Raw genomic sequence first — 22,101 nt, forward strand, 5'->3', positions numbered from 1 at the left:
CGGCGGGACTGGGGGGTGGGAATTCCGTGATGTAACTGATGTCTACAAAAAGAAAATGACAAATAATAGCAAGAAAGGGGCTGTAGGAAAGGCAAGTCTGTAAATGGTCTTTTCTTAGCTTTCTCCACAGCTAGTTCATTTCCCAGTTTTCAGGTCGACCATGACTGACTGCACTTTCGATGGAAACAGGCATCTCATCACCAGGAAAGGAAGACTTTACAGCATTTTTTTTTTTTTTTAAAGCAAACTGCTTTGTTCTTTCTAAAGAAACATCGTTCTCTGAATTCCTCCAGATCCGCCAAGCGCCCGGCGGAATTCCCGGTACTTAGTAGAAGCTCATTAAAGGATCGTTTCCCCGCTGCGCTCCCCAGCTAGCACTTCCTCAGAACTGGACAGGTACAGCGTTTGCAAGGGAGCAAGTCTTGAACAGGAAGCTATGAAGGCAAATAAACTGAGTCCCAAGTCGTTGCACATTAGACCAAAGAAAGGGAACAGGAGAAAAGCCAGCCGCGCCCTGGGACTGCAGAGTCTACATTCCTACAGCTGCAAGGTGGTGGCTACTTTATGGTTTTTTTTTCCTCCCCCCGAAATACACTCCAGTGAGCAGAGATTTTTTCTAGATATGATGAAATGTCCTCTAACTCCTCGACCCCCGCACCCCATCACAATAAGAAAAGGGAACCGGGGTGGCTGGGGGGCAGGGACGAGGAGGGAGGAGGTCTTGCAAACCCTTCGTTTTACACAACTCCAGCCCCTTCCTTTCCTCCCAGTCTCCCTTTTCCAGCCGCTTCCCATCCATCCCTCAGCCCCCAAAAGTTGGACGACCGCAAAGGAAACCGAAAAAAAAGTTCTCTAGTCCCGACCCTGGCGGGCGATCAGCATCTCTTTTGTTCGCGGTGAACCCACAGTCCCCTGACGTCACTCGGAGCCGTAGCCAATCCGCGCGGTCGGCGGCGGCGGCGGCAGGAGGAGGCGGGGGGAGTCCAGCGGGTCCCTCCTCCCGTACGCCTGGGCCTCGCGGGGGGCGGGAGGGGACCGTCCCATATAAACCCCAGCTGTCCGGGCTCCGCCGTCCGCACCGGCAGTGCTGTACAGGGGGTGGAGAGGGGACCCCTGACGCGTGCCCGGACCCGCAGCCACAACTTCTCTTTCGTCCTCTCCTTCCCCTCCGTCCCTCTACCCGTCCCTTTCCCCATCCCCTGACCCTTACCTTCTTTGAGGCGTCCCAGGAGGCACTGGAAGAGACTTTTCCCGCAGGCTGCGAAAGGAACTAAACTTGGTGGCAACTTGCCTCTTGGTGAGGGCGTCTCTCCCCGCACCGTCTCAAGATGCTCAGGGGTCCGGGGCCCGGGCTGCTGCTGCTGGCCGTCCTGTCCCTGGGGATAGCTGTGTCCTCCACTCGAGCCTGGAGGAGCAAGAGGCAGGCTCAGCAAATCGTTCAGCCTCCGGTGCCGGTGGCTGTCAGCCAAAACAAGCGTGAGTATTGACCGCGAGCTGAAGCAAGCTGTCGCAGGGATGGGACCATAAAGCCAACCAAAGTTGTAGCTGAAGTTTAGCGCGCCTGCGTGCGTGGAGCGTTTGCACGCCTTAACGAGGGAAACCGGCTATGGACACAAAAGGCTCTTGGTTTGAGCAGGCTGAGGGCCTAGGATAAGTTAATACATTGGAGGACAGGGGCTCTGCAATGTCCTGCTGCTCTCTTATCAACTCTACACTGCCAGGTCGTCCTCCTGTGAATGCATCAAACTTACCTTTAAAGAGAAAATAACGTAGCCTTTAAATTTTCGTTTGGGCTTAGTGTGGTCCTGCTTATTTTCTGTGTTACTAAATAACTGGTTAAATATTTTCAGAATGGGGGTAGGAAGAAGGTAGCTACATAGCTATGTTGTTCCTAACCAACTTGAAAGAGAGGTAATTTAGTTCAGATTGCCCTGGGGCCCCTCAGGACGCCTCTCCAGGAACAGAAATCGGAATTCCTCTTAGTTTTTCAAAGACACACCTTCCCTTTGCCTTGGCTAAAGGAAACTGCTTAAAGTTGCCCTCTTGACTTCTTACCTCAGAAGAGCGTTGAAATTCCTTGCACAGTTTAAAATGCAATTCCAGTTATCTGCTTTTCAAAACGTTTCCACTTCTTTGATGTAGACCCCTGGCCAGATGGAAATGACATCATTGTATAACATTTAGCTAAGTTAAAAGAAAGCAAAAAAAAAAAAAAAAAAAAGGAATACCTAAATATCTACGTGTACAAATTGTGGTTAACTCTTTATATAGCTGGTTTCTATACATTTTAGTGAAATATTGCTTTTAATTCTCCTGGTGCCTTGATGATTAACTTATTTTTCTATTTTTGTTGCTTAGGCACACCAATTTAGTTGTGCACAAAACGTCCCTGATTTGGAAAAAGGGGGGGATGCAGACGTGATAACTTTTTCCGTCAATTATTCACAGCTGGTTGTTTCGACAACGGGAATCACTATCAGATAAACCAACAATGGGAACGCATCTACCTGGGCAACACCTTGGTTTGTACCTGTTATGGAGGGAGCCGCGGCTTTAATTGCGAGAGCAAGCCTGAACGTAAGTGGTGGGTTCCCTGGTAGTTAGTACCTTGTAATAGATGGAGGAGTGGTGCTCGTTAATTAAACTTAACATTAGTAGTAAAAATACATACACCATTTTTTAATAGAATGATCTGTCATTTCCTCTTTAAAAATTTAGTGAATGCTTATATTTGCGCTTCATGTGTTACTTTCACCCTTAAAGCAAAAAGAACAAATGGATCCCCAAGTCGTTCCTTCTTGTCGTCTTACTCTCCCGAAGGCTTTGATGAGAAAAATGAAAGATTTTGTGTGTGCTCCCTCCAAAAACACTTGCTTGTAAAATTTTAATTTATTAGAAAGTTATTTCAGATCTTAAACTGTAAGATTATGGGCCAGAAAACACTTTGGGCACTATATTATAAAATGTTCTCATTTCTTTATGACCGTTGACATGTTTCTTGTAAATTTAGCAACCTTTACAAAGAAGCAGGGATGAGGCTAAAATGGTAATGGTAGGATTAACAAGCCACTGTGCCTGGTGGGGGTGGGGCTCTTTAAATTGTTTGCTTTTCATGTGGACCTTGGTTTGACTTTCTGAGTTAGACATAGATCCGAATCTGAAGCCCTTCCTTTACCATCTAGGTGGTCCTTAGGGAGTATTTATGTGGCTTTTTCTGAAAGGCCCGAGACTCCTTTACAATAGAAATTAATTACAGAAAATTAAAGAACTCGTAAAAGTTCAAAAGCTGAGGCTTTATTAGAGCCTAAGGTCAAATTTGGATCTCCCACTTCAAGTTTTTAAAACTTTTCTTTTGTACTATGCAACTCATAGAATGGAAAAGTGAGTTTTCCTTTGGGTGTGATTAATGGAATAGAAAAGCTTTTACATATGTGAGGCTCACATGGACTTTCCTTCTTCCCTCAGCTGAAGAGACTTGCTTTGACAAGTATACTGGGAACACTTACCGGGTGGGTGACACTTATGAGCGCCCTAAAGACTCCATGATCTGGGACTGTACCTGCATCGGGGCTGGGCGAAGGAGAATAAGCTGCACCATTGCAAGTAAGAAAGACATTCTGTAAAATGATGCTAAAATATCATAATATGAATTTCTCCATTCCTGTCACCGTCGCTTTCTGTTACCCATGACGGGATATTCCTAATTTGGAGATTTACCCCAGGTGACCAGGTTTTCTTATGTGGTCACCCAACTGGTTCCTGTGCTTCTGGAAGATGATTCTGAGCACAGGTAGAATCACTGTTTAGTCTGTGTGGATGAGAGGGAGAGAGAGAGAGAGCGAGAGCGAGAATGAGAATGAATACATAGTGTAACCAAGTAGATCTCCTGGGTTCCATTCCAGTAAAACATACATGCTTAGAAGCATCTTCAAGCCAGACTGATCATATGATCATGATATGATCATGCACAGTGATTGGGAAGATGGTCATGGAAAGTGAATTAACCATTGTGTGAACAGCAATTCTTGTTTGCAATGTGAAGACCTCGTGCATTCTACAGTCTGGTTTCTGTGTGACCAGTAGTTTATGCGCAGGAAGCAGATCTCTCTATTCCTAGGGATAATATGGAATCATAAGCCTAATAGTGTTTCCATAGTACTTTGGGAACTAGGTTGACTCAGGAATTCTAGTTTAGCTCAGGTACTTTTTCCAGTGTGATTCACTGTGTTACCGATAGATTCTGTTAACATAGCATTTAGTTTTTTAAAATCTATCCTTTAAGCACTTTAAAGGTTTCTGTCTGAAAGAACAAGTCAGTTCCTTGTGAATAGGCTCAATACATTTTCCCCATACTTAATGTTAGAGTTTGTCCAAGTTGCTTGGCAAACCTTAATTGCCAAGGGTCCATAGTGTTTACAATCTAGTGGACAGTTCAGCCTTTGGATGTGCCATTATGTTTAATAGACTAGAAAAGTACCCAGATTTCCACACTTGATGTGTATATATCTATTTGCTTTTTGCCAAAATGACATTTCTAACATAGGGTAAAGTACAGACTCCACACTCCTGAAAGCTGAACTACTATCCCCGATATGGCCTCTTCCTTGAATTAGTCTCAGTTTTAATCTGCAATGTGTGTGTGTGGAGACAAGACCATGCTTGCCAGCCTTACTTTTCTGCTTTAGGGCCCAATTTCCTGTGATCCCTCTGGGGAACCAAGGTTTATGACCACTTTCTTTGCCATTCAGTTTTCTCTGTGGTTTCTTGCTGTGCTTAAACAAAACATTTAAATGAATGACCCCGAGCAACCAGAACTTAACTTTTTCCCTGTCTCTGATGGGAAAGCTGTTCTCTGTGTCCTTACTCGGACTAACCCAAGTACCTACTCTGGAGAACATGAGTCTTATTCTTTTAAAAAAAAATATTTTCTGTCCCACTCTAACAATTGCTTTTTATCTTGACCAGACCGCTGCCATGAAGGGGGTCAGTCCTACAAGATTGGTGACACCTGGAGGAGACCCCATGAGACCGGTGGTTACATGTTAGAGTGTGTGTGCCTCGGCAACGGGAAAGGAGAATGGACCTGCAAACCCATAGGTGTGTGACTAGTAGGGATGAATGAGGGATGGGAATGCAGTCAAATGTTGGAATGAAACCAGAATCCATATGGACAAGATGTCTGAATTCCAATTCAGAAAATAACAATTTAAATAGATGTTTATTTAAAAAAAAAAAAAGAAATGTTTTATAATCCATAGTCTTAAGGAATCAAATCAGAAAGTACTCACCCTGTATAGAAGTCTTAATTTTGTTTCAGAAGCACAAGATAGAATTAAAAGATTTAGAGAAAAGTCATTTCTCTTGTCTAATATCCGATCTGAGATTTTTCCTTGGTCAACATCAACTTATTTAAAAGAGAAAATGATACTTTTTACACATTTTTTTCATTGGAACACACTGGACTAAAACACAAAATTGTATGTGTTCTGTCAAACCTTAGTAATTTTTTTCAAAATAAAAATTGTTGAGTTTCATTTGGTCTCAATCTTCAGTTGAGCTCTATAGATACAAATTTAAAAGTTTCTGGCTGGAAATTTTACTCTTTATTGTTCTTTATTTTAGAAGCTTTTGTGTTATGTTTGTTTTTACAGAAATACAACTTTTAAATACTTGTCATATTTTTAGGCATTTCTACTTGATCATTCATAATTAGATTGGAATTTTGCATATTTAGTCTCCCACAGACTGGATACATTCATAAATCCTTTTCACTTAAAATACTGATATGAAGAAGAAAGGTGCTGGCTGAAAATACACAGTCCATGTACTTATTAGGAGAACAAAATTTCTGCCTGCCAACTCGACTTGAGCTTTCTTTCGCTTTGGTTACTTACTATGTGCTTAGTTACAGGGCAATTTTTTTTTTTTTTTTTTTTTGAACAGAGTACCACTTAAAAAATGTGGCTAGGTTTTTGCTTACACAATACACTTTAAATTACAGGGAGACAGCACAATTCAAAATAACATTTTTTCCCCCTTTTTTTTTCTCCACATTTTCCTACAGCTGAGAAATGTTTTGATCATGCTGGTGGGACCTCCTATGTTGTTGGGGAAACCTGGGAAAAGCCCTATCAAGGCTGGATGATGGTGGATTGTACTTGTCTGGGAGAAGGCAGTGGACGTATCACCTGTACCTCTCGAAGTATGCTTTAGATCTTTATGTTCAGATAAAGAGTTCAGGTATTGTTTTCTGAATTCCTAGAGAGAAGGGTAATGTGATGTCACTTAGAACACAAGAAATATGCCAGCTAACCAACTTCTTATTCAAAGAAGACTAAATTAAAGGACAAAACTAAAAAAAAAACTTAGTTTAATAAGGACTTAGGCTATCAGCTACAAAGAAAAAGCCTTAATATTCACTTCAATGCCAAATGTGCTGTGGACATGAAGATTAGTTGCAAATGTTTAATCTGAATTATCTTTGAGATATTTTGCAAGTATGCATCTTTGGGCACATGGGTACTATTGGCAGAATGGAGCAAAGCTTTAAAATTTTAAGTTTGTTTTTATGTTTCAAAATTAAATAAGGCCTATTCATAGGCAAAATTGGTGAAAATAAAAAGTCCTTATTCCATTGGTTAAAATTTTTTTTTTAAATTTTTTTTTTAGCGCCTACAGCACCTGGTATTCCTAGGTGGTCTCCCATCCGAGTACTGACCAGGCCCGACCCTGCTTAGCTTCTGAGATTAGACGAGATCGGGAGTGTTCAGGGTGGCATGGCCATAGCCATTGGTTAAAATTATGTGTCTCTTCCGGAGTTAAGGATAGTGCCTCTCACCCAAAGCTCTTAAATAGGCTTATTAGTCCTGTAAAGAAGCTGGCTTCTTAAGGTTGCCTTAGGGGTTCAAGGTTTCCTTTTTTCTGAAACTTCAAAATAATAGCAACTATAGAGTTTGTTAAGGCAAAATAGCCATTAACTATTGGTGTTAAAAATATTTTAAATCATATCTAAGTATTTCAAACCTATTTATCTTGCTTAAAATAACCACCTTAAAATGTTTATCACCCAAATGTGAATTCATTGCTAGCAAAAAATAAATCTCTCATGGAAAGTGATAATTCTGACCAAATCTTTCCCAGAAACTTGCTGGTTCATTAAATCTTTTGCCTTTAAAATATTATAATTATCAGATTTTCAAGACCTTGGTGGTAATGTTTTAGCTTAAGACAAAATAGATGACTGACTCAGCCTCTTATCTATTATTTAAAGCTCTTCTAATAGCAAGTTGGGAAAAGTTTCTCAAAGAAAAGTCATTTATTGTATGAAATTTTATAAGTCCCTACTTTGTACAAGATGGTATAGGAATGCAAAAGTGAATTGGACATCCGCCCAGTCTTCAAAGAGCACTTAGTAAGTAGGTCAGGAAGTTGAGAACTGCTTATATATTCATCTTCTACAAAGCACAATATTAAGGGCTTCGAGACAGATATTGAAAATAGTGCCATGGAAGTTCAAGGGAAGACAATACTTTTAGCTGAAGGCTTGGGAAAAGCCGTAACCAGCCATCATATCTTCGTTCAGACCTCTATTCTGGTGATAGATCAATGTGGGTGTATATTTATGTGAATTTACATCAACTGTCTAATTATTTTTCTCAGCACAGTAATTTTCTGATTCACAAATCAAATCCTCTCTACTCACATTGTAGCATATGGACAAAACCATATTATAACTGAAACAATCTATTTGCCAGATAATTGAGCGCATACACTAATGGCAATTTAGTTATAAATTATAATTTTACTTTAATAATCCCACTTTCCCACTGCAGAGTTAACACTGAGAAATTCAAAAGAAACCATTTTGTTAGTGGTTTTAAATAAACATGTGTACAGGGGGAAGAAGAGACCATTTTGGTCAAAGAAGTTGGTAGTCCCCTGAATTTTTTACGTAACTAATGAAAAAAAGAGATGCTGCTACCTTCTTACGGCTTCTTTGGGGCAAATGGGGAGAACTTTTGAAACCTACTTGCCTTCCTATTGTTTGTTTTTCTAAAGAAAGTCCCCTATTGAAAGGCAGGTCATACACAGTAATTACTGGGAGAGCCTGAGAATGAAAGAGAAGGGAAATGGAAAGCCAGAGAGTGAATTTGGCTAAAGGAACAACATAAAAACTATGTTAAAAAGTGAATGAAAGATGATAAAAAAAAAAAAAGCATTTTGGCAAACAGGGAAGCGGAACTGGACTAAATCATACAGCTTCCTTTCCGCTGTAGCACATGTAATGCCATCTTTTGGAAGTTTAACGTGCACCACAGCTCAATATAAAACTATCATTGAAAAATAGCTTACCAAGCTTTACTATATTTATTATTTGGGTTTCACTTGAGCATTTGACAAACTTGACCTGATTTACATATTTAAATGCTTTCTTTGCAACACAGACAGGTGCAATGATCAAGACACTAAGACATCCTATAGAATCGGTGATACCTGGAGCAAGAAGGATAATCGGGGGAATCTGCTCCAGTGCATCTGCACGGGCAACGGCAGAGGGGAGTGGAAGTGTGAAAGGCACGCATCTCTGCAGACCACATCCACCGGTGAGGCACAGAAGGAGTGGGGCCAGACACAGGGTAGCATTCTCAAAACTGTTTCTGCAAATCCATTTTCTCTTGACATGCCATTTAAGGATGATTTGCGGTGTTTCGGCTAATAAGCTGAGTTCATTTACATATTGTTAGTTATTAAAACTTTATTTAATGTTGTTTTCAATTTATATAAAAATGAAATGAAAATAGATATTAGGGGGAAAAGCAGTTTTAGCCACAAGCGATCAAATTGATGTTTAAAAAAATGCTAATATCATAAATATCATAAATGCTAATATATATGATAGATAGATATGTAGATATAGATCGATCTATATATGTACACATATAGCTACATACATATACATACATGTATATGCATTTTAAATATTTAAAGCACATGTTAATGGAAATGAGAGTTATGATGAGTTATATGACTGCTTGATTCTTATGCTAGGAAAGGAGAAAAAAATACATTTGTTGTTTTTCAAAATGGAACATATTTTCTTGTCCTGACATTCAGCTCTTTTTCTAGCGGAAACCATCTTTTATGCGTGGTTTCCATGCTCCAGCAAACTTTGTTGCGTTCCATAAAATAATACACTATCATTTTCTTCATGTATTGGCATTCACAATTTAAGAAATTCATAGAGAGCCTAGAGATGGGAATGAATGACACAGTATCTAAGTATTCTTTTAAAAGGATGTTTTAAATATTTCTGGTACAAGTAAAAGATCTTTGTATTATAGCTTCTTTTGTAAGAATCAGAAGAAAGAAATATGGCAATCAAGGGTGTGTACTTCTTCTGTTATTCTTAATATATTTTGGTTAAGTTTTCACTGTGTAATATGCTAGCATTGTTGCTTAGCCTCTTGGCAAACTACCATTTACCTAAAACTATTAATTACTTTTCTTGGGTTTTTCTTCTTGTGATGAGTTTTCATCTTGTTCTGAGCACTTATTGAAGGTGAGCAAGATTAGATTTGATAATATATTTTAGTTGTTCGATTATCATCAGTAGAATTGCTGCTAACTCCCAAAAGAAACAATTAAAAACATCAATTTACTGAAATAATTTTAATTTAAAAGGGTAGTCAGTGTTAAATGGTGTAAGTATTTAATAAATGTTACCTATTTTTATTCAAAAAATCTGAGAAACACTGGGTTAAATAAAATGAAATCTACTTTTATAGAATCTTTATGTTAATGTGCCTTCTGATTCTCCCAGGTCGGGTGTGTGAGTACAGAGGCCTTGTTCCCAGTATATATGATCTTAGGAAGTATTGTTTGTGAAGTCTCTCTGGGTTCTAGTGTCCAGCTTCAGTTAGGGAAGGAGCTGAATTCCATCTACCAATCATTCTAGCGTCAATTCTGAGCCTTCCCTGCTGTGGGTCTGGCCTTCAGGAGAACAGATTTCTAAACGTTTAAAAAACAGGTAGATACAATCTGTTGTCTTACGTTGAAAGGAAGAGTGTTTTAGGAGGATCGATTGGTTTTAGGAAAAAAATACAACAGATCCACAAATAATCCAGTGGAGAAACAAAATTTGGAAGGACACTCTAATATGCTGCCCAGGGTACCTTCTGAAGAGCCCAGAGTTATGCAGATGGCAAGAGGTCCACTGCAGAGTGGCAGAGACTTCTCAAAACAAGGTCAGAAAGAGAAATGCCCAGGTATATTGGGCTTATGGAAGCCGCTAAGAGAGGAAGGATGAGGTGGACCATTCTAGGTGAAGAGAAAAGCATGAGGACAGCACAGGGCACATAAGAGAATGATGAATAGCTCATGAGACAAGGCATAGAGCAAGGAAGAAAGTGGTCAGAAGTGAGCTGGAACAAAAATAGGTGTGAAGGATTGTGAATGCACGGACTGTGAGCTCCTTGGAGTGAGTAATGAGTGAAGGTGTCTGCTCTGTTAAGTGGAAGAGTAATGTGTGTGATTTAGAAATATAATCCCAGTAGCTCCAGATGATCTGGAAGATAAAAGCCCTTTGGTAGACTTTGTGGATTATTTTGTCAGCTGAAAGTAAAAACCATCAAATGGGAGGAGCATTTTTTTCCAGTTTCAGGTCAGTAACAACATAGATTTCAGAGTGATTTGTACAGGACCCTAATGATTCTGACTTCAGGAAATAGTTACTTTCTCTTGTCCAACTTTGTGAGTTTCCTTTTTCATGTTCTTAGGATCTGGTACCGTCGCAGATGTCCGAATGGCCATTTACCAGCCCCAGCCTCACCCCCAGCCTGCTCCATATGGTCACTGTGTCACAGACAGTGGTGTGGTTTACTCAGTGGGGATGCAGTGGCTGAAGACACAGGGAAACAAGCAGATGCTTTGCACTTGCCTGGGCAACGGAGTCAGCTGCCAAGAGACAGGTCTGCATTATCTTTTCAAAAAATAGTACCGATAACTTCTTTAATATTTCGTTTTTGAAAGGCAATACATTCATTTACCCCCCGAAATGTAAACAAAAAAAAACAAATGAAAAAAACTTATAATCTCACCACTTGTGATAACCGCCAGGATTGACATTCGATATGTTATCTTTCAATCTTTTTAGTCTATTTTTTTTCTGTCATGTGGATTAAACTACTCTGTATTTATTTGTCTAAAATGTTGTTATAAGGGGGTCACTTTCTGAATAACTATAATCATCTATATTTTGTACTCCACAGCTCAAATTTCTGGAGCTTTGTGATATAAACTTCAACAACCTAATGCATCTCTTCTGGGCTACAAAAGTGGTAGTTAGTACTTATAGCCATAATAATCGGTGTGCTTGACTTCTCCCCTAGAATAGCCTCACACGTTAATTTTTATGCCAGCAACAGAGTCATGCATATCCCTCCAGTATCCTTTGAGCAGCATCTTTAATTAACTTGTGTTAATAGAGCTTTACAAATGGAGAAACTGAGGCATGATAGCAGAAGTTGTAACAAAGGACCACTGACAGAGGAATCAGGGGTTGCACTAGCCACAAAAGTCATGGCTTCCTGTGTAATGCATTTTGACTGAAATTAACCAGATGATCATCTGTATTTGCAGCACAAGCTCAATCTCTCAATTAAGATATAAATAAGCACCTACTAGTGGCTGATAGATGCAGCTGTATTTACCGAGACCCTTTTGGTTATGCTTGTAGCTATAACACAGACTTATGGTGGCAATTCAAACGGGGAGCCCTGTGTCTTACCGTTCACCTACAATGGCAGGACTTTCTACTCCTGCACCACAGAAGGGCGACAGGATGGACATCTCTGGTGCAGCACGACTTCCAATTATGAGCAAGATCAGAAATATTCTTTCTGTACAGACCATACTGGTGAGTATCCCAAGGGAGAAACACAGCAGTGAGAAAGACCCATTTCTCATGCCCTGTGTTTATTAGCTAGCAATCTAGCCATTAATCATGAGGCTGCACGAGAAGTATCACTTTTCTTCAGTCTAGACCCCAGAGACATGGAGCTAATTTAGGAGTGGAAGATCCTGCCATGGTTCCAGTATCCTTGGGAAATGACACCAAGGGAAAAGCCCTCCAGTTCATTTATTTCTGACACGTTGGAATTATGATGTGATTAAATATACTTGTATATTGAAACCAGAATGCAATCCCGCAGGGCTGAAGAATACACAGGATGGATGCCTGAGTGTTTTTGCTTCTCTTCTGGTTAAAACTATGTTTTATTCAATGTGACTATTGATTTTTTCTTTTTTCTTTTTGGCTGGGAAAATGAGAGTGAAAATTGGATTTAAATCTATTTTGAAGGTGAAAGTGAATATGCTAAGGAAGCTCAGAACTATATTATCAGACATATTTTATTCTGAGATAGACTCTGTAAATTAGCTGCAGAAAACCTGGCTCTCTCAAGACACTTTTATAGTAATTCCCGACTGTATGCTGGAAAGCTCAGGTGTCATTTTTTTTCCTTCCTATTTGCGTATTGTTCTGGGCAGTTTTGGTTCAGACTCGAGGCGGAAATTCCAACGGCGCCCTGTGCCACTTCCCTTTCCTGTACAACAACCACAACTACACGGACTGTACTTCTGAGGGCAGGAGGGACAACATGAAGTGGTGTGGAACCACACAGAACTATGACGCTGACCAGAAGTTCGGATTCTGCCCCATGGCTGGTAAGATGCAGCCTTTGAAGGTTATTGTTTACCAAGTAAGACGGAATGATGTGCGCTTCGCTCCTACTTTACCCGTTAAGCCCTCATTTTGAGACGGCGAGAAACTTTATGTGATATACTACATAGATGAATTATATAATTATTTATATAATTTAAAAGTCCCCATGGATATAATTTCATATTCGAAAAATATATAAATACAATCAACAATACTTTTTAAAATGCCTGGACATTTAATTGTAAAGAACACACAACTGAGTAGCTTAAAACATTTCGAATGTAACTGATTGCTATAGTCACAGGTCTGCAGTATTTACACATGATTTTGGTTTAACTGGCATAAGCTCTATCACTTTTTAAATACCCAAATCACCAAAACTCTTACAAGTAAGGGATAGGGTGGGGGCTCCAGTTTGTATGAATGGAGACAGTGGAGCCAATGCCTTTTGTTTTCAAATTTCAAGAACCCCATAGATTACATTTAATTTTCCAGTTGTAGAACCAAGAATCTGTGTATTATGCATTATCACATGTGACTGTGAGGCAACAAAACAAATGAAGAAAACTACCTACACTTTTATTTCTCTTACTTCAACAGAAGCGTTTGGACTTAGTAGGAAAACACACTTTGGCTTACAATTCTATACCCATACACATAGTTTTTCTTTGAGCTAGAATGAACTAGACTATAAGAAGTTATGGAACAGTAGTCAAATCCAGGGTTCTAGAGCAATGCAACTCCTCTGTGGGAATGTGCAGGTGTCATCCTGCTTTAACATCCCCTAACCCTTTCTATAATTATTCCCTACAACGTACCTCACCTTTGGGCTGTGTTTTCCTTTCTGCTACTCAAAACTCTACACATGCAGGGCAGAATTGAAATTTCTTTGAGGCACAAAAGACTTCTTTCCAAGTGAGAGTTCTTGGATAACCAAACATAATATTGCATACCTTTTTAGACTTTAGGATCATTTATCAAGTATACATTTCTCATCTGTTTCCAAATAGCCCACGAAGAAATCTGTACCACCAATGAAGGAGTCATGTATCGCATCGGAGATCAGTGGGATAAGCAGCATGATATGGGCCACATGATGAGATGCACATGTGTGGGGAATGGTCGTGGGGAATGGACCTGTGTCGCCTACTCTCAGCTCCGAGGTATGCTTGCTTTTCAATGTGAAAACTCGTACTGTACCAAAAGCAGGAGAAAAATTGTGCAATGCCACTCCGTTAGTCTACTGTGTTTCGCATTTTAGACAGCTAGTTCAGAAAAGCTGGCACAGCAATTCTAAGATTCTGAAACATTCCCAAGATGTAAGTACTTAGGCTGAGCCAAAAAGATGACTTCAAAGGCTAGAATGCAATCTTTTAATCCTTTTAGCATTTAGTTATGGCCTTGGATTCATGTCTAGAAAAGACTGGATAATTTCTGGGGAAAAAAAGAGACTTTGCTATTCTAAAATTAGATCCTTGCGGATCCAAATTTAAGGAGATAAACACCTATAAAGGCCAGTTTATTTTTTTTTCAGGTCAGGTTTTCCCCTTTGGACCTAGGTATATAATATAAGGTTATTAGTTTATTAAAACTATTTTAGGTTTTCTGTTTTTTGGATTTGAAAAGTAAGATTTACGTAGAACTCTGAACTAATAAACAGTCCATGTAGCTGGTATACTGACATTGGTCTGAACTTGTTCTTTTTTTGTAGAGAACATTATTGTGTGTTCAGTGGGTAATACAACCCAGGAATAAGAAAAATTTTGTAGACGTTACAGAGCTGAAAGGGACCCTAGGAAGGTCCAACTTACAGACCAATTCCTCATATTACAGATGAAGAAGCAGAGACCCAAAGAGAGAAAGTAATTTTGTCAGGATCTCTTGGAGAGTTGGCATAATTTTTTTAACTTTACAAATGCCATCGATGTCATTTTATTGCCCAAATTCAAATACCTCCTCACACCTACCATTCCAGAGATCAAATCTTCACACCATGCTGGGTGCTACCTAAGTATTTTTAATATTCCTTCAATTTATCATAACAAGGAGAGATCTAAAGGGCATTATCAACTAAGTGAGAACTTTTCCAAAAGTAAAACACGTATTTGTTCAAATATTGGCTTCCACAAGAAGGTGTATTTTACCACATTCTTTAGTAGGATATACTTTGACCTTTGTCATTTACAAGTTTATGAGAGAGGATTTTTTTGTGTGTGCAAATCTTGTATTACTAAGCTTCGAAAAAAATCTGCCAGTAGAAAAGTTATTTTCATGAGAGATGTTGATAATTTAGTGGAAGAAACTGTTTTGAAAAAGCATGCCTTTTTTTAAATTTCATTAGTGAAACTCAAAAAAAATTCTCCACCTATCCCACTGTTTCCTAAATAGATCAATGCATTGTTGACGACATCACTTATAATGTGAATGACACATTTCACAAGCGTCATGAAGAGGGACACATGCTGAATTGTACCTGCTTCGGTCAGGGCCGGGGCAGATGGAAGTGCGATCCCATTGGTAAGTAGTCTCTCTAGATGGATTTGGCTATGGAGAATAGTTAGCAAGTTTCACATAAGGAGAGCTATTCAATGTTACGTGATTGAAGTCGGATCCAGACTTTGATCAGTGGCTTTCAAAGAGTTTTCAAAGTCTTTCCTCTAATCATGGATCAGTGTATAATCTTGGTATTGGTAGTCATTTATTTTTGCTGAATTTGGTGACAAATGCAAATATATGCTAATTAAATGAAATGTATTCTTTGGTTCTGAATCATAGAAATAGTCCTTGCTATGAAAGAGAACTTTGCTGACTGTGCAATAACACGGGCAAATAATTATGCTAGTAAATACTTCCTTCCAAATACTTTATTTTTCTTGGCTGCCCTTTATAATATATCTAAGCAAATAGTGAGGGTTGAGCTTTAAAAGAGCTGTGTTACCAGCTTTAAGGTAATCCATTAATATTCCTTTACTAAGAGACAGGTTACTCACTAAGAAAACAAACTGATATGTTGAGTTTGTTTGACCTGAGATTGCCAAAGCTGAGAGAGAAGCCTGAGAGGTTTTCTTAGAAACTGCTTAGCAAGTATTCACAGTAAAAACCTAGTTTATTTACATGTAAAATTAAGTCCTCCGAATTTTGAAGACGTGTATTAAGTGATATTTTGTCCTTATTATACAAATAGTAAATCGGTTGCATTAATATGGGTAAAATACAATATCTAATTTATTTTTCTCAAATTAATATTCAGAGTATAAATATATACTGAAATCTAAATCTTAATATTTTTATTTAGAAATATTGTTCTTTTAGAGAACTAAATATTCCTCCCAATGGGTACTTTTTTTTTTTTTTTTTTTTTACCACTACTTGTCCTGTAAGGTAAAAGATAAGAACAAAATATTTTTTTAACTGTGTATATTTGTAAGGCAGGTTTCTATTAAAAATAAGAATGAATGCTTTATCACACTGAAATTAAATTTGTAGCTTTAAGTCTTCAAGGCTGCTTACCTTTTACTTGTATATATTTTAGACCAATGCCAGGATTCAGAAACCCGGACATTTTATCAAATTGGAGACTCATGGGAGAAGTATGTGCACAGTGTCAGGTACCAGTGCTACTGCTATGGCCGTGGCATTGGAGAGTGGCATTGCCAGCCTTTACAGACCTATTCAGGTGAGTAGCTCTATTATTACAAATTGAGAACTGTGGGCTGGGTTATGAAAACAGGACAGCGTTAGTGCTTATTAATACCCTGATGCGTAAGTTGGAGTCTCCTGACTTTCCCATCCTTTTCTTACATTCCTGTCTGATAATCAATCAGATTTTTGACTAAAATGATTTTCCTTTCTCCCCAACCAAGTAGAAGGTGTGAAAGGCTCTGAAAATGAACCTGTATGTAATTTGTTTCTTAACACTATAGAATACTCCATTAGGTTAAAACACTGGCTAATTTCATCTCACATCCATATGCGGAAATAGAGTCCATGAAATGAGTAATGCTCAGAGTAAAGGGTTGGGGTTCTATGTTAATTGTTTTATATAAACGGAGTTGCATAGAGAAATTACATGAAATAAAATATAGGGCATGCTCATTCATCATTCCTTCTAGTCCCTTTTAGTCAAAATTTTCATTTGTTTGATCAATTGGAGTGTGGAACAAAGTATCTTGGGTCAAGAGTTGAGTAACTTGGTCAATTCTCTGCCCACACAGTTCAAATACTCTCAAATATTTATTGCTGGGTTTTTTCAGGTCATAGGACATAATGCCTTGCTGTAGGTATTGTTAATTCACTTTAGAAAAAATTTTTTTTGAATTTAATTGAATTTAATTTCCACTGAGTGATTAATTATAACAAAGTATGTTGAATTACGCAAGTCTAATTTTTAGGCATCAGTTATTTGTGCAGCTACTGAGGTGCAAAGCCTCCTGGACCTCTGTTAACTTTAGGCTTAAAACATGGCCTGCATTTAGAAACAAAAAGATTTTCAGGGTGACAGAATCTGCCTGTGACAGAAATGAAGATTAAGTTAACTAAGTCCCTTCATAATGTGATAAGAAATTCATTATGCTAGAGAACGAGATATGAAATAATTTGGCCACCAAGACATGGGTCCCAGTTCTGTCTGTTTCTAGAGAGATACATATCAAGCTTCACTCATTATTTCCTCATCTGTCGAATGGGGAGATTGTAGCTGATTACCGTCAAAGTTCCTTAGAGAACAGTCTTAACAATCTGCGATACTAAATACCATTCACCCAGACATACTCTTTCTATAGGCTTTAAAAAGATCCTGCTCTCCCCCAGCCTCAGGCCTTGTCAGGGCTGTGAAGGTGACTTTGCTTTAGGCAGACGTGTAGCACAGATTGACCTGGATCTTAACTTGTATTTTGTGGTGAATTTGGGAACAAAAATGACTTAATTTTTTTTAAAAATAATTTTTAAAAATCTGATTGCAGAATTACCATAAGTTCAGAAAGTATACATTTTTTTTTCTTTAATTATGCAATCAAAGGATGGAACCTTCTAGAGAAATGCTTTCTAGTTTCCGTGTTTCTGGTTGTTATTGGTGTGGCGTGGCAATCTATTGAAAGATTTCCTCCTCAATGATTTATTTCTGTCTTAAAATAAGCCTGTTCACGTTGCTGCTGGCTGGAAGCATTTTGGTGGACAGGTCGGAGATGAAACCTAGATGGGAAGGAATTCTTCCTTATTGGAGTTTTACATGTTGACCTTGTTTCTACTCTCTAAAAAGGGTCACAGTGCAGCCCACTGAGCATAGAGGAGATTTGGGGGAGGAGGGATTGGCGTGCCCCTCAGTATACAGTTTAACTGTGTGTCTGGTTTGCTCAGTGATTCATGCCTTGTATGCGGGGCTCTGAGAGTATGGGAAGAATAAAAGAACAGCAGGTTAACGATAGACTGTCTCTGAGCCTTGCCCCATTTGTTTGTCCTACAGAGGACTTGGTAGAGTTGTTCAAACTAACAGAAGATAAGAGGCATTTGGTTTGTCAATAAACAACCAGAAAAGCACAGCTCTCAGCAAACTAAATAGAGAAAAAAGAACTGAGTCGCAAATGCATAAATGTTTAACTTCTCCAGGGTCACCGTTACTGGACAGTATTCATTTTGATTTTATTTTAAAACTGGTTTTAAAAGTATAGGCTTTGTGTCGTATCTTTACTTAACTATTTTGTTGTTAGCCTGATCATATTGAATATGAGAGGGAATAAAGTTTTCACAACGCCGGATAATTGCTTAGTTAGGTTAATCTGAAAAGTTTTACCAACTAACCAGTATCAAAAGGATTATCACTATTTTAAATCTAAATAATGTAAATGATGTCAGAAATTTCAGATTTTCTGTTTTCAAATCATATGCAGGACATGACAAACAAACAGAGACCCAAGGACATGGCCAGTGGATTAATGGTTACCGAGGGGAAGCGGGGAAGGGTGGAGATAGATAGGGGTAATGGGGGTCAAATATTTGGTGGCGGAAGGAAATTTAACTTTGGCTGGTGAACACAATGCAATATACATATGAGGTATTATTGAATTGTACACTTGAAACCTATTTGATTTTATTAACCAATGTCCTCTCAATAATTTTAATAAACAGTAGAATTTTAAAATAATTATATAAAGAATAAGGTAGATACAGTGATCATCGGAATTTAATTGACCTTACGAAAATGGACACAGTCTCTTTACTTTCTGGGCAAAAATGTGCTAAATGCATGATATTCCCATTGCATTGCAATGCAGTTCTCTTAAAGGTGAGCTGTGTCACAAATCTAATGTTAAAAACATAGAATTTCAAACCAGCACTTGAAGTTTTAGAAGGAAAAGAAGCTTCTGTAGTTTTGCTACATTACCGGGGTCAAAATCAGTAAGTTGCCTTTTTCTTTTCCCTTCCTTCTCCTTTATTATCCTCCTTGTGGACATAGGAGAATGTTTAGGCTTAAAAGTGGGATCATTTGTGTTGTCTTTCTAAAATTTAATCTTAATAGACATTTAACCATCATACGTTTTTTTAAATGGAATACTTTTTTTTAGTAGTTTTAGATTTACAGAAAAATTGAAAGGAAGATACAAAGACTTCCCATGTACCCCCTGCCCCCATGCATGCATAATTTCCCCCATTATCAATATCTTGTTACAATTGATGAACCGACATCATTATCATTTAAAGTTCATGGTTTACCTTAGGGATTATTCCTGGTAATGTATATTATATGGTATCACAAACTTTTCCCCTTCAGTATTGTGATTGCCAAACTAAACAAAACACATATCAGGTATCTCTTTAACCGAGAAAATTATATAACAAGATTTCTTTAAAGGATTTATATTTAAAAAAACTTTACATCAATTATTGTAAATATTTTAAGCATATAATATTCCTATATTTTACTGATTTACCTGCAGTTACTTTAAATAGTCACATCTCTAAAATTTCGCTCCAGTGTTATCTTTAAAAAATTAATTACATTTGTGAGAATCTTCATGAACAGAAACAGTGATTCAAGGAGGAATATGGACTTGACTTCTGCCAATTGTTTAAAAGAAACACCCTGCCATGTTCTGTGAAATGTATACCACTTTAGAATGGAAAATTGAGAATTTTGTACATGAATTTTGGAATCCACATGGCTTGGAAATATTTGTATTAAATGAATCTAATATTCAAAGAATATATGTTAGTCTTTAACCAACTTTGAATTATTACCAGTGTGAAAGCAAATATATTATTCTAGAACTTTTGCATCTACATAGAACTGCAAGTTATATATTTTTCTGCCACAGAAGACTTAATTTCGAAGAGAATTTAACAGCAAAGATAGTACATTTGAAAAATCAATATATTTTTTCCTAAGACCTTTCAGAAACTTCAATCTGTTAATCTGGCGAAGTATTTTATTAAACATGCAAAATTTTGCTCTGTTTGACAGAGTGGTGGTTGAAAAATTCTTGGGAAGATTATTACAAGGAACTTTATCTTTATTTCTAATAACTTTAATGTTGATTGACATAAAAAGACAGTGTTTTGGAAAAAAAGATGGTGTTCTGTTCTGTAAGCATAAATTATTCAGCTATTTCATTATTATTCTGAATTGAGTCTACACTATTAAGAAATTAATTCCACTTCCCTTATTTTGCTTAAAAAAAGAACTAGAACTATATTTTAAATTAAGACGTAGAAATGCAGAATTTAATGTAGCCCACAAAATTTTTTCTCATTTCAGTTGAAAATTGCTTTAGGAAAAAAAGTTTTCTTTCTTAATAATTTGATCAAACAATAGTATGATATTAGAGTATGTTTGCTGAATAGAAATAAAAATACATTTTTCCCCCAAATGTTAGGCTGCTTAAACCGATGAGAAATAAAACTAAGTCTTTAATTAATGATTTTGTCTGTTTGTCTTAAGAGTGTACCCTATTTAGAAATGTGTTTGTTTTACATCATATCATCAGGCCTTTGGAATGTTGTTTCTTAGGTGGTAGATTCATTCTTGATTAAAGCTTCCATAAACTAGAATTTGCTTCAAAGAAGCATAACATAATAAGTAAATAAAATTTGTAGTCTGTATTACGTTATTTGTTATGGTAGTTTCACAATTTTCCTATAATTTTTACTTTGAAAATGGGGAAGAAAGAAAGCTAAGAAGCATACTTTTATAAAAAAAAATTATTTGTTGTAAACAAGTTCTATTTGCACTTCTCATGTGAAGAACAATAGTTTATCAGCTAAAAAGGGATTTGTTGCATTGATTTCCAATGTCAGTATGTGAAACATTGATCCCAGATAATTTTTATTATATTCACATTTATGGATAAGGAAAACCTCTTTAATGATGGACATCCATGTGTACTACATTTTAAGTTGAAGTGAGTGATTATCCAATAAAACCAAATCTCACATTTAAAAAAAATTATTAAACCTGTTGGGGGGTGATATTGACTAATAAAATTATATAGGTTTCAAGTCTACAATTCTTTAATACATAATCTGTAGATTGCATTATCTCTTCACTACCGGAAGTCAACTCTCCTGTCACCATGTATTTGACCCCCTTTACCCTTCCTCCTACCCCCATTCCCTCCAATAACCGCCGTACTGCTGTCTGTATCTATGAGTTTTTGTCTTGTTTGTTTGTTTGTTTATTGCTTTCAGTTTTATATTCCACATATGGGATGGAAATCATGTGATTGTGGACTTTTTCCATCTGACTTATTTCACTTAGCATGATATATTCTCAAAATTCATCCATGTTGTCGCACATGGCAGTATTTCATTTTTTCTCATAGTTGAGTAGTATTCCATCGTATATATGTGTCACATCTTCTTTATTCACTGATCTATTAAAGGACACTTCGGTTGTTTTCATGTGTTGGCTGCCATGAATGATATTGCAACGAACATAGGGGTTCATATATTTTTGTTTTCATGTGTTGGCTGCCATGAATGATATTGCAACGAACATAGGGGTTCATATATCTTTACGAACAAATGTTTTCAGTTTTTCAAATACATATTTTTGTTTTCAGGCACAACTGGTCCTGTCCAAGTAATTATCACCGAGACCCCCAGTCAGCCCAACTCTCACCCCATACAGTGGAATGCTCCAGAACCATCTCACATTTCCAAGTACATTCTCAGATGGAAACCTGTGAGTATGCACCCAGAAACTTGGACACTGAGTATCCTGAAGTTAATAAATTCTGAAATTTTATTTCTAGCTTTGAGCCAATAGATCAGATTAACTATCCATACAACTTTTATACTTGTTTAATGGTGAAACAATATGTGGTCAATCGATTGGCATACAGATTTAAACCACAACTATTGAATTCTAGCAAATAAAACAAAAAATA

General features: G+C 37.6%; 1 protein-coding gene and 1 pseudogene across 10 annotated transcripts in view; one reads left to right on the forward strand and one right to left on the reverse strand.

The window, feature by feature from the left end:
- Positions 1–1,058: 1,058 nt before the first annotated feature.
- Positions 1,059–22,101, forward strand: part of FN1 (fibronectin 1) — a 65,165-nt gene continuing 44,122 nt past the window's right edge. For all 10 annotated transcript variants that reach the window (XM_006906746.3, XM_006906747.3, XM_006906751.3 and 7 more), the window contains exons 1-13: positions 1,059–1,476; positions 2,449–2,577; positions 3,466–3,603; positions 4,966–5,097; positions 6,065–6,202; positions 8,445–8,603; positions 10,776–10,967; positions 11,735–11,914; positions 12,547–12,723; positions 13,732–13,884; positions 15,110–15,238; positions 16,254–16,397; positions 21,775–21,896. In XM_006906746.3, coding sequence (XP_006906808.1) covers positions 1,329–1,476; positions 2,449–2,577; positions 3,466–3,603; positions 4,966–5,097; positions 6,065–6,202; positions 8,445–8,603; positions 10,776–10,967; positions 11,735–11,914; positions 12,547–12,723; positions 13,732–13,884; positions 15,110–15,238; positions 16,254–16,397; positions 21,775–21,896 — 1,941 coding nt within the window. In that variant the 5' untranslated portion in view covers positions 1,059–1,328. The remainder of the gene's footprint in view (positions 1,477–2,448; positions 2,578–3,465; positions 3,604–4,965; positions 5,098–6,064; positions 6,203–8,444; positions 8,604–10,775; positions 10,968–11,734; positions 11,915–12,546; positions 12,724–13,731; positions 13,885–15,109; positions 15,239–16,253; positions 16,398–21,774; positions 21,897–22,101) is intronic.
- LOC112475468 lies at positions 6,670–6,788 on the reverse strand (annotated as a pseudogene).

Source organism: Pteropus alecto, unplaced genomic scaffold, assembly GCF_000325575.1.
Source record: "Pteropus alecto unplaced genomic scaffold, ASM32557v1 scaffold110, whole genome shotgun sequence".
In the NCBI taxonomy this organism is placed as follows: Eukaryota; Metazoa; Chordata; class Mammalia; order Chiroptera; family Pteropodidae; genus Pteropus; species Pteropus alecto.